This window comes from Dendrobium catenatum, unplaced genomic scaffold (assembly GCF_001605985.2).
Source record: "Dendrobium catenatum unplaced genomic scaffold, ASM160598v2 fragScaff_scaffold_500, whole genome shotgun sequence".
In the NCBI taxonomy this organism is placed as follows: Eukaryota; Viridiplantae; Streptophyta; class Magnoliopsida; order Asparagales; family Orchidaceae; genus Dendrobium; species Dendrobium catenatum.
The window spans coordinates 164,440-177,982 of NW_021318962.1; the positions used below are offsets into that span (position 1 = coordinate 164,440).

The 13,543-nt window shown below is 35.9% G+C and overlaps 1 protein-coding gene across 1 annotated transcript; it reads left to right on the forward strand.

The window, feature by feature from the left end:
• Positions 1-9,408: 9,408 nt before the first annotated feature.
• LOC110109105 (AT-hook motif nuclear-localized protein 23-like) lies at positions 9,409-10,532 on the forward strand. Its single transcript, XM_020840019.2, has one exon. It carries the CDS (start codon positions 9,409-9,411, stop codon positions 10,261-10,263), a length of 855 nt encoding a protein of 284 aa, XP_020695678.1. The 3' UTR covers positions 10,264-10,532.
• The last annotated feature ends 3,011 nt before the right edge of the window (positions 10,533-13,543 follow it).

Sequence of the window (13,543 nt, forward strand, 5' to 3'; positions counted from 1 at the left end):
CATATTTCTATTATTTTTTATTCTAATGGTTTTGTGTTTAAGGATTCCCTGACCAATCAAATACTAATTCAAGGACCATGTAAGCACGGTCTGTACAGGATACCACTCCAAAAGAACGGCTCCTCCGGTGCAGCTTTCGTGGCATCCACTGTAACGGCGCAAACATGGCATAATAGGCTTGGACATCCAAGTCACAGAGTCTTCAAAGACATTGCCAGCAAAAACTCATTGCTGCATATACCTATCAATCCTAATTTCTGTGTATCTTGTACTACCTGTAAAAGCCATAGAATATCTCTTCCGCTATCTGCTAACAGGAAGCATGATATTCTTGAACTCATTCACTCTGATGTGTGGGGACCTTCTTCTATTCCCTCGCATCAGGGATTTCGCTACTATGTAACCTTCATAGACGATTACTCTAGATTTACGTGGTTATTTCCTCTTGCTTATAAATCTGATGTTACCAAGTATTTTACTGACTTTATTGTGTTTATTGAAAGACAAACAAACAAGAAAATCAAAGCAGTAAGAACTGATGGCGGAAGTGAATATCTCATCAATAACTTCAAAAGATTTACTCAGGAACGTGGAATCTTACACTAAGTGTCTTGTCCATACACACCTGAACAAAACGGGCTTGCGGAACGCAAGCACCGTCACATAATAGAAACTACCCGGACGTTGCTCGCAACGGCATCTATGCCTCTCGAATACTGGGCAGACGCAGCATCTACAGCAGTCTACTTGATCAATAGACTACCAACCATAACTAGCAAGAATGTTTCTCCGCTGAAACTAATGTTTAATATAGATCCATCTTACGCTCAGCTACGAACATTTGGATGTGCATGCTATCCATTAAACTTGTCCAAGGATCACACGAAACTACATCCAAAAGCATCCGAATGTGTATTCATGGGATACTCTGACACTCAAAAAGGATACAAGTGCATGAACTCTATCACAAAAAGGATTACCATAGCTCGACATGTTCAATTTAATGAGCAACATTTTCCTTTACAACACTTAACTAAATCTGTTTCTATATCTACAGAACAGCTTCCTCATTCCCTCCTGCCGGTTTCGGAACAGATTCAAATTCCTGACTCAAATCAGCTAACAATGCCCACAGCAATCACACACATACCACCAACAACCTCCAACGGGACCGCTGATTCAAACAACATACCAGACACCAATACATCTGTGCATACACTTCAAGCAGCTCCTCCAATATCCAGACATCCTATGACCACTCGGCTACAGACGGGGTCTCTAAAACCGACCAGACGTCTTAATCTAATACATCAAGCATCGGCAAACTTCAACCATTCCGATCCTATCAGTTTCCGTGAAGCAAACAGAAATGAAGAATGGAGAAAAGCAATGGCACTTGAATTCTATGCATTGCAACAGCAAGGTACGTGGTGTCTTGTACCGTCTCCAACAAATGCATCTATATTGGGCTGCAAATGGACATACCGAACAAAGTATAACTCGGACGGATCAGTTGCTCGACTCAAAGCTCGTCTAGTCGCGCAAGGGAATCGACAAGAATATGGTTTGGACTACTGGGAAACATTTAGCCCAGTAGCAAAGTTACCAACTATCCGAATTATGCTAACAGTGGCACTCTCCAAAGGCTGGAAAGTTCAACAATTGGATGTCACAAATGCATTTCTTCACGGAACGCTAAACGAAACCGTCTACATGCGGCAACCTAAAGGATTTGAAGATCAAAATCATCCGGAGCACGTTTGCCTTCTACGAAAAGCCATATACGGGCTAAAACAAGCCCCTCGACAGTGGTACAATACATTTACAAATCACCTGATCTCCATCGGTTTCAACAAAGCAAGGCTGATCCATCCCTCTTGACGTTCGATCATAACAACACTCGAATATACCTATTGGTATATGTCGATGATATACTCCTTACGGGTAACAATGATACAAAAATCAATGAGCTCATAAACAACCTTCATCAACGATTTAACATGAAGCAACTAGGAATCGCACACCATTTCCTCGGCATCAAAATCAAATCCCTTCCAGATAAACTGTTTCTATCTCAATCTCACTATGCGCAATCTATTCTTAATCAAGCAAATCTGGGCAAGTGCAATTCGGCAGCAAATCCGTCTTGCACTAAACACTATACTGAAAGCCCAGCAGTTAATCCTCTTTCTGCTCCTAAATTATTTCACAGGATAACAGGAGCACTTCAATACCTTACCATAACACGACCTGACATAGCATATGCAGTAAACGTGCTATCACAACATATGCATGCTCCAACAAATACCGACGCTAATAGTCTCAAACGACTACTAAGATATATTCAAGGAACCCGTGAATTCGGCCTTCCAATTACTAACTCAAATCTTAATTTGCAGACATTCTCGGATGCAGACTGGGCGGGAGATCCAACTACTCGAAGATAGACGTCAGGATTCTGTACGTTCTTAGGAGACACATAAGTCTTCTGGACAGTCAAGAAACAAAGCACGGTGTCTCGCTCCTCCACGGAATCTGAGTACAGAGCACTTGCGGCAGCAACGACGGACTCCATTTGGATAAAAAGATTACTTGAGGACTTCGGCATACAGCATCTCAAACCGGTGGAACTATTCTGTGACAACACTTCCGCTATTGCACTAGCAAACAATCCGGTGTTTCATGCTAGAACGAAACACATCGAGATTGATCAGAGATTCATTAGAGATCATATCCACAACAAAAACATTTGCCTTCTTCCAATTAGTACTATTGATCAAATAGCAGATATATTCACAAAACCGCTTTCCACATCAAGATTTAAAGAACTTCGTGCCAAACTGACAATTGAACACGAATCATCAGTTTGCGGGGGACTATTAGAACAACAGAATAAAGATACTTAATTCTTGTAGTCCTATAGTATAGTGACACGTGTACAGCTAGTCAAATGCATATTATATATACTGATGTATAGGTAAAGAAATACTTGGGAAGATAATAAAATCTATTTCCTTCTTTCTCAAGCTCTCGTGTTTGTTCTCTGTCCGTTCATGGAAACTACCAAGAACTGATTCTGAGACTTCTTCAATAACAACTACTAATTTTCATCTGATAGGATCTATAATGATAACTCACTCAACAACCTGACTTGGATGCCTTTCTATTGAATTGGTTGGCCAATTGATGCAATTTTATTTTTCTTTTTTGCATTTTTCTCTGCTTCTTAGTTTGATTTAGTTTCTTCCATTGGTCAGTAGTTGGCCTTATTATTTCTTATTTCTCGTGGCTCGATCTATTCTATATCATCCCAGCTTTCTGCATGCTATCGATGTTGCACTTTTCTTTTCTAAGTTTTTTGGCATTTGCGCACTTAGCAGTGAAAGTCATTCTTTCTCAATATCTTTTCATGGTGCTTTTTCTTGTGCGGGTGATGATCAATGACAATTCATTCTCAAGTTGACAACATAGATGCTATTATCTTCAGTTTTTTTTTTTAGTTAAAATCTATATAGGGGCTTATATAAATTAGTATAAAAAATTTTTACAAGTCTTTTATAAATCATAAACTCCCTAAAAATATAACATTTGAAGAAAAAACCTATGAGCCAATAATTCAATCTAATATATATAACAAACATAAAAAAAAGGAAGGGAAGGCAAACCAGCGAGAGGGCAACCCAAAAAAGGCCTCAGGAAGAACAAAAGAGCATCAACATCCAGCCATCTAAGGTCACCTCCAGCCGAGAAGCAACCCAAAAGCCACCAAGCATCAAAACCTGCAGAAAATCTAGAAATAGCATGAGATACCAAACATAAAAAATAAATGTGAATGGAGGAGAGGAAGACCCCAGCCAAACACACCAGATCCAAACCGACCCATAACAACCAAAGGAGAACAGGAAAACACTAAAGCCCAAAACAACACGAGCCAATCAAGACCAAACAACAGAACCCAACTAAAGTCCCACAGGACAACCAAAGCCCCACCAATCACCCGAGAAAAGCTCACCCAAAACCCCACAAAACAATAGACTGAAAAAGGAACAAAAGCAATAGCATCTTCAGTTAGAAAAGAGTATAACTGTATAAGTGCCAATCCAAAAAAAAATCTAAATAGGCTCTAATGTACATTTCTCGAGTGAGTCTTTTCATTTTCTACTTATGGAAAATTTTGTTTTATGAACATTTTTTTTGTTAATGTTTTGTTTTGTTTTTTTGTATAAGCTATAATTATAATTGTATATAGTATTGGTAGCTCTTTCCTAATCATATATATTACGAGTATTTAGGGCAATCGATCGGTGATTCGGTAGGGGTGACTGGAGACAAACAAGTTGACCCAATGAGATTAATTAAGATGATACCGAGTAATTGGGAGATCTAGATGCCAGATTTGATTAACTTATGGTAAATATTATTGGTTTATACATATTTTAATGTGGTGGAATAATATAGTCTTTGTCGTAGGACGGTTTTCTTACTGCTTCTTGAAACAATTTTTCAGTAAAAAGTTTTAATTTTTGTGCTAAAAAGTTGTTTTAAGAAGCAGTAAGAAAGCCGTCCCAAACAAAGTCTTAATATTTTAGGATAATCTCATTTTTATAAATTATTTAATGCATATGTTTAACTTATCAACACAAATGAAAAAATATAATTTAATCAAAATTATAAATTAAAGTTACAACCTCTATATTAATAGTTCAACTTAACATAATCAGAAAAGTCAACGAAAATTATAAAATAAGATCATGATTTCAGAGAGGCAGCAGTTGTCATAAGGCTTAATTACTAATACTTAAAAGACAAGCTGTCATTAAATTTTGCTTTATATTTCCACTTGGCAAGGTAAATTTCTTGCAAGTCATCAAGTTCATTTTTTTTTATTTGATCGCTTTCGTGCGTCAAGGTTTGCTTATTTGACTTTAATGCTGTGTTTGGGCTGTCCTTAATTAATTGATTACTTATTTTATTAATTAATCCTCACATCATGCTTAGTCAAGATAGAGAAGAGGGAGGAGGAGAACTTTCTTCTAGGAGGAGGTCAAGAAACATTAAAGATTGGAGATGGAAAGACCATCTTCATTCCATGTCGCATTTTTCATTTTTATTTCGAGGACTTTCTCTTAGTTCTTATTGTTTGTTGCTTTTTTCTTTCTGTTCCAACTTTTTTTTTTTGGGTTAAAACTCACTGTGCGGCCTACGCGTTAATATAAAATAAATGGTTACAAAGTCCTTAATAGGAACCTTTAGCTCTCTAATGCTCGACAGAGCTACAAAATCAAAAAGAAATAAACCTCCGAGCCGATGGTTCCTAATTCTAATAGTTACAAAAAAACCTAATAGCAATCTAGGGCTGCAAGACGACAACACCCAAAAAAAGAAGAGCATAAGATAAATGATGAACCCGGTCTTCCTGCCAAAAATGTGGATGAAACCACTAGAAATCAAAAAATGGTGCAGAAACAAGATCACGAAACTTGAACCAATCCAGCTCTTGAAACTGCAAAAAAAGAGACTACAAGGAAAACAGATAAACTTAAAAGGTTGCTGGAAACAGTAATTAACCATAAAAACAATTTTGCAATAATGAGACAGGAGCAGAGGAACATCACCCTTGGTATTAGAACCCACATATATCAAAAAACCGAATATGTGCAGCATAACCTGAAGCAAAATAACCATTTGCCAACTCCAAATACAATACGAACACTTCCAGTAACTAACTAAGCAGCTAATAGTCATGTTGCAGCAACTTGTTTGTTGGGAAGTTATGATTTTGAAGATCATCAAAATTATTATGAAGATTATGAGATTGAGGGTCTCTTTGAGGAGAAATTATTACGTGCGGAGTCCGGACGTAATTTTACATCCAAACTATGAGAGTGTACACACTGTGTACAATACTATTGTGTACTATTATACACACTGTACATTTACATGTCCGGATGTAAATCTACGTTTGGACTATGCACGTAATAATTTATCGTGTTTGGGACTGTTACAATATGTTATAAAAATAATTGTAAAATTATTATGAGAAAAATAACTTAATTATTATTATTGTAAAAAATAATTTTCTACTCTCAAAATACAATGAATACAATAAAAAATCGCCAAGAAATTAGTAGCCAAGCAACATTGTATTTCTTGCTTGAAATGCAAAGAAGCAGGGAGAAAGCTGTCCCAATCAAATCCTGAATCTCTCCCGAATCAAATTTTCATTTCAACACTAAAAGTTAAAAAAAAAAAAAAAAAAATCACTTACAATGTACTCAGCATTATTTTTTTTTTATGAATAATTATAGTATTATAAATTTAAGAATATAATAGAGTTGATATTTTATTTAGAGCATGCAAGAAAAAAAAAAACGAACGAACCAATTTGATTGTGACTGATATTTAATTTCTTATTTTTTAAAATTAAACCAGTGATCAGACACCTCAATTAATTCTATTCAAGTTTTCATAACAATATTTTTTACAAGTGTAAGAACTCAAACGGGATTGAAGTAAATACATTGCTACCTGATTTACTTACATGAAGAAAAACTGTCAATAGAGTTTGAAGTTTGATTAATTATTATGTGCGAACATTATCCGGAGATCAACCAAAATACGCCACGTCACTCAGGCACTCAGTACCGCTGACGTGGCGCATTCTGATTGGTTTCCGGATGACATTTTGCGTCCTATCTCCGCACAGAATAATTTCTCCAATAATTTGGGCATACAATTAATCTTATCTTGAGAGCCAAATTATTAAAATATCCGTTCATCTTTCATTGTCATTTTATTTTTTAAATTAAGAGCGTGGGCTCAAAGTGTAGAAAATAAATGAAAGAATGAAAATTATGAAAAGAGTAAAAATAAAATAAAATAAAATATGACCAAAAAGGCAACTACTCCAACAAAAAACGTGGAGCTCAAAAAAGTCTATTACAATTCAACTGCCAAATAGAGTGGTATTTTCTCCACCGCAATTCAAGTTTATTTCTATATTGTTTTCCTTCATTTCTTCGAGATTTTAAAGATAATCTTCACCTTTTTTTATTATTTTCAATTTTCTTGAAATTTCATCTATTATATTTTTTAAAAAATAAGTTTTAGGTATTAAAAGTTTTTTCAATTTCTATAATAGGAGGTCTTCAAATTTGATCTATGTTTAAGAAAATTATATATTATAGATGTTATAGAATATATTAATATGGTCCTATTGTTGAATGTTCTATGCTAGTAATTATATTTTAGCTTAAAATTATTATTGTTGAATGAATAACTAGAATGTTCTGTAATGTTGAACGAAGGTCATCACAAGATTTTATTATATATTTTTTATATAATAGATTTAGGTGCCATGTTTATTATATTTGATAAGACTTTTGAGTAATATTATTTTGACTCTTGCTCTTTGTAGCATCTAATTATTTTGATCCCATAATGGAATGTAATACTCAGCTCCTCTACACCTCAAGTAGAGCTACTTTATGAAACTTTTATGATGTGGTGACTGACAAAATATTTTTATAAATCATCTGAAGGAGTATATTGTGATATTTATCTGATAAAAATTACAAATAGTTTTGTACACTTCTACCATTTTCAGTTTTATTCAGAATGTAGTTAAATGCATATAAAATATTTTTAAACATTTAAATATATTTAATTTGCATAACATTCATTTTTTTGGAGCCTATTTTATTCAAAAACTACTAGCTAGAATGATTTAATTAGGGGTGGGGTGTCAATATTTGACACGACCCAAAAACTCAATCAAAAAATTCCGGGTTAGTGTCAACCCATTTCACAAACGGGACGGGTTTGGATTTAATAAGTTGACCCGTTTGAAAAAATGGGTCAGATTCGGATTGACCCGGCGGAAACCCAACATTGACCTGGATTAACTCGAAAACTCACGTTGTCGTCTCATCTGTCAGGTGTCGTCATCTCTCGTCCGTCAACATTTGCCATTAGGCATTATCATGGATCGGAAGTAGCGACAAGAGCTCGCGTGGCGTGAGGTAGGGTTTTAATCGGGTCACAAAAAGCCTTCTTCGGCTCCTTCGACGACGTTCCTTCGAAAGTAGCGACAGTTCGTCTTCCTGTTGGATCGAAAGTATGCAAGCAGCAACAGGAGCTCGCTATCTTCCTCCCTTCTCACACTTCTTTCTCCATTTCACGTGCTTGTTCAGCTAAATCCTGCATATCCGTGTCGGGTCATGTCAACCTGGAAACCCGACGGGTCGGGTCCGGGTTGAGTAAACTGATCCGTTTACAAAAATGGGTTAGGTTTGAGTCAACCCAAATAGGGTCGGTCACTTTCGGATTCGACCCGAACCCGACCCGTAATTGACACCCCTGGATTTAACCATAAATAAATATCCAATAAAATCTATCATTTCACTTTATAGTATTTTCTTTTCAAATCTCAAACTGTTCAAATATCACTATTAATTAAATTACTTGAGCTTACAATAATTCTTAAAAGCATAATAAAATATAACTTCTAATTTATAATAGATATATACATTTTTTTTACAAATTTATATAATATCATAAAACTTCCTTAAAAAATATATCCCACAAGCTATCAGATAGTTAGGCAGGAGAAACAGCAATATTGACAGTAACAACAGCAATGAAGTAAACATTAATCAATTGCTGTATTCCTCAGATTCCGAGTGCACCTAATAAATGCTCGCAGTTTTTCATGCCAAACCTATCTTCCTTCTTCTACCTCCAACCAAAGCAAATCCACATAAGTAGACTATATACGATTACTCACTAACCCTAGCTTTCCTACTTGACAAGTATGAGCCATCTTCTATATCATTTCTTCGCCAAGGATTTACGTTATGGCTAGAGATGAACCGAACCGGTTCAAATCCTTGGCCGAGCCCATCGAACCAAACTAAGCCGCCGCACCCACATGGAAGTGGGCTCCACCCGCCGCAGAAACCTCTCTCCCACTTGCCCTCTTCCTCCCTCATAAACCCTAGTTTATAACATTTTTAATAAGCACCACATCACGCTCACCATTAAATCACATATCATATCATAACACTACTACTCTTCTCTTCCCGCACAGACTCACGCGCCTCTCTCTCTCTCTCTCTCTTACTTGTATTATTATATACAATAATCGAGTGGAGTGGCACCGCTCCTCTGCTCTTTGTCGCTCATGCATCTCCCTTTGTTTCGCTGCAATTGTTCCTCGTTCTTTGTATATTCGCTCACTCTCCACCTCCACAGCTAAACTTCTAGTGTTTCTGTTATTTTCTCCTTTTTTTTTCTTTTTAAACTCATTTGGATCTTCTTCTTCTTTTTTTCTTTTTTAATTCAATTAAACATTCGCCTACTTTTTTTTTTTTTTTTCTCCATCCATATTACCACTTCTTTGATGCAACCATGGCGGGCCTGGATCTAGGCACCGCCTCCCGCTTCGTTCACCAACTTCAACTCCGCCCTGACCTCCATCTTCAGCACCACAACCCCGAATCCTCCGATGAAGATCAAAAGAACAACGCCGGCGGAGAGAACAGTGGTGGTGATGGCTCTGGACAGGGGCTCGAGTTAACCTCTTCCGGAGACTTAGTGGGCCGGCGGCCACGTGGACGCCCGGCGGGTTCGAAAAATAAACCGAAGCCTCCGGTTATCATCACCCGCGAGAGCGCTAACACCCTCCGAGCCCATATCCTCGAGATCGGCGGCGGCTGCGATGTGTTCGACTGCGTCGCGTCTTACGCGCGCAAACGGCAGCGCGGCATCTGCGTGCTCAGCGGCAGCGGCACCGTCACAAACGTCATTCTCCGGCAACCGTCATCTTCCGGCTCGGTAGTTACTCTCCACGGCCGGTTCGAGATCCTATCCCTATCCGGTTCGTTTCTGCCGCCACCAGCGCCTCCAGGCGCGACAAGTCTCTCCATATTTCTGGCCGGAGGGCAGGGACAGGTAGTGGGGGGAAACGTAGTTGGGGCGTTATACGCCGCCGGGCCGGTGATCGTGATTGCGGCGTCGTTTACGAACGTGGCGTACGAGCGGTTGCCACTCGAGGAAGAGGAGCCACCGCCGATGCAAGGAACAGCTGGTACCGGTGACGGAAACAGCGGAGGCGGCAGCGGAAGCCTTGGTAATCCATTTCCAGATCCGTCCGTGGCGGGGTTATCATTCTTTAACTTGCCGTTGAATATGGCGGGCCAGCTGCCGGTGGAGGGCGGGCATGGGCCGTGGGCTGGTAACGGAACGAGTCGGCCGCCGTTTTAACTTCAATTAGGGAAAGGGTTGATGATGGATCAATCGAGCTAAGAGGCTTTGGAAAAGGTAAGCGGTGAAATTTAACCATTTGAGCCAGTGTACTAGTAATCCTTAGCCCCTCTTCCTTCTTCTTCTTCTTCTTCTTCTTCTTCTTCCATAGCTCTTTGCTATTTATGCTTTATTGTGGTTTATAATTTCATGCTGTCTATTCAGAATATGTCTAAATTAATACTTATGAAAACTGCTGCTTGCATGTTGTGTTCAGTGAAAACTACTCGAATTTCAGCTCAGTTTATTCGAACTTGCAATGTGCTTTCTACTTTTCCTTAGTAAAATTTTTGGTTTTGTGTTAGAATACAAACGACAAAAAGTAGGAACACTTATAGAGTTTTCATTTCCGAAGTAAACTTATCTTTCTCTCTCCTGCGCCTTCGTTCAAAGTAGGATATTTCGGGGTCTTCATTCAATGGCAAAACATGAGAGATAAGATGATCGTTATGAATTACTTTAAGATATCAAAACTAGTAGAAGGAAATTCTGTCTCCTAAATTAGGGCACAGGTGCTCGTGCAGCTCTTATTTTATAAAATTTGTCCCTTATCTCATAGAGTAGGGTAACTGGAAGACTGCAGTTACCACTAGAAGTTGCGGGGAAGGGAAATGGATCTCCTACTCTTTAAACAATTAAGTGATGCCCTTTGGCAAGTTGCTAGCCACTGATAACACAAACTATTAGGAAAACAGATCTGGCAAAGGCCACATTAGCATTTCATTGTTTCTTTTTTTTTTTTTTTTGTGAGGGGGGATGGGACAGAAGGATGATATAAACTTGGACAAAAAAATAATAATCAAAGCTTAAGAGAGTATTAAATATTAGCCTATAGCTCATTCATTTTGCTAAGAAAGATAATAGAAATGCATCATTTTCATGTTTTGGATGCGTTGCGGTTGTTCTGACTTTGGGAGTCTGTTTTACTAAAAAAAAAAATATTTCTGTGAAGATAATGAGCCAATCTTTCGTTAGGAAAAATTCATAGTTGGTTCTGTTGATCTTGCAAGGGCAAACATTTTTTTATCTTATCATAGTCAAGGTTATGAAAAATAAAATAAAAAATTAAAAGAAGATGACTTACAAATTAATTAATATATTAAATTTGTCCTCGTTACTTTTATAGATTAACTCAAAATGCCCTGATAAATAATGTATTGCTTCGTCATGCTTACTAATTAAATTTAAAATCTGAAAACTTATAGGAAAAATAAAATGAAAAGGATATTTCTAGCGAGGAAGACGGTGGCTAAATTAGGTTATTCCATATAAAAAAGAGAAAATCCAAGTTGGATATGATATAAAGAAAAAGGTAACTTCAATCTTGTAGCTGTTGAAGAACTCGTTTCAGTTTATTTCTTAACGATTACATCCATTTTGAACTATATTCATTCCCTTTTTACAGAAAAGAAATTGTCAGCTGTGATTTTTCTTTTTTCTTTTTATAAAACTAAGCCTGAATATCTCCTAAGTTAAGCACTATTGATCACAGATTTAACTGGGTGGGTTAGTGTACTGTTTTTCATTGTCTATGAGGCTTAAATTAAGCTAAAGGTGAAGATTAGCTTAGCAGGATGATGGCAAACTTTAGCTTTCAGTGGAGTTAAGCCGTTTGATTGGTAGGCATTTTTGGTTGAGCTAAAGTTGAGTTAATTTAAGCTTTAATTAACTTAGATTAATCTGTCTGTTTGGTAAGAAAAGAAGTTGCTCTAACTGAGATTAGCTAAGAAAATTGTTAGTTTTATGCCTAGGCCTATGTTCCTTGAATGACCAAATAAAAAAGATAATTAGGGAGTGATAATTGATAAGGTGAGATAAAATTGACTTAGCATAACAATGCTTATCTTTCACGCATAAGTGTGACAATTTCATCATTTGGTGCTTAAACGATGCTTGATTTCCACTTAAGCACCAACCATTACCAAACAATAGCATTACTAATTATTATAGGTTGAGATAAAGAGAGAACATTTTTTTTTTACATGCTTAATTGTTTTGCAAAGATGATACCAAATTTTCCCTAAAGAGGTAGATATAACTACATTGAAAAACTAAAATTAGGGAAAAAAAGAGCTTAATTGTAATTTTATACTTGATTAGGGCTAGGTTTAACTAACTTTAGATTTATCTCTATTTAAATATAATTAACAATGAAATGAAAAATATAATTATTTTGATGATATAAGCTTATATAAGCTTGATTCTGATTATAAACTTAATGTTGATATATAAAATTTATTTTAATGAAATTTCAATTTATATTAAATTAATTTTACTTAATTAAAACAAGCTAGAGATCAAACTTATGTGCTTAAGGTTAAGACCATCATTCGTTTAGTTTACTTTTCTTTAATCTTTAATAGTGATACATAAGTTATAAATTTTTTAGGCTTAAACAATGCGTATAATTTCTTTTTTGAATGATATAAAATTATCTGATATTTTTATTTGGTTGGTTCAAGAACAATATTTATGTAAGATGGAGATATAGTCAATTAGATTTATAATAGGGGCATAAGACAAAATATGAATTTTTTTTTTTTTTTTAAAAGATAACACATTCATTAGTAAAACAAAAAACAAACAAACTACAATTAAACAGTGAATCACTAGCGGCACCGCCGATGATTAATATTTTTTATCGGAATTATAGATAGTAACTCAAAGAGAGTTTATGAAATTTTTCATAGCTATGTTTGCTAATATAGTAATATTGATGCTTGAGACCTATACATTATAAATCAAAGAGTATAAGTTCAACTAATGTCATTTGATAACTTAAAATATGTCTAAATGAACTAGTTGATTGAATTTAAAGGGTTTAAAGTTTAGGCTCCTCCAACCAACTAGTCCTTAAGGAAGGTATAGATTAATTAATATTTTTGATGGAGAATCATTTATTACATCCTAGCTTGGGTAATAATAAATCTATTTTTTTAGTTCAAATCTTCCATTCAGAATACTACTAATTTTAAGGAAAAATATTAAATTTGTAAATGAACTGGCTATCATGAAAATGCTAATTAGGATGGGCTTGTGGAAAGATTTAGAAGAATAGATTGAGAAATTATTATGTTTGATAGATTGTGGGAAGAGTATTATTATAAATAAAATTATAAAATAATAGATTTTGATAGTTTATATAAAAAGATAGAAGATGCAGTTATAATGAATAAAATTAATTTAATCAGTAAAAAAGGATTATAACATTGTCATTGAGCATTCAAAGTGGAAAATTTAA

Bases quoted from the DNA above. Each gene is read 5' to 3' on its own strand.
- LOC110109105 (XM_020840019.2), top strand. From the start codon at position 9,409: ATGGCGGGCCTGGATCTAGGCACCGCCTCCCGCTTCGTTCACCAACTT.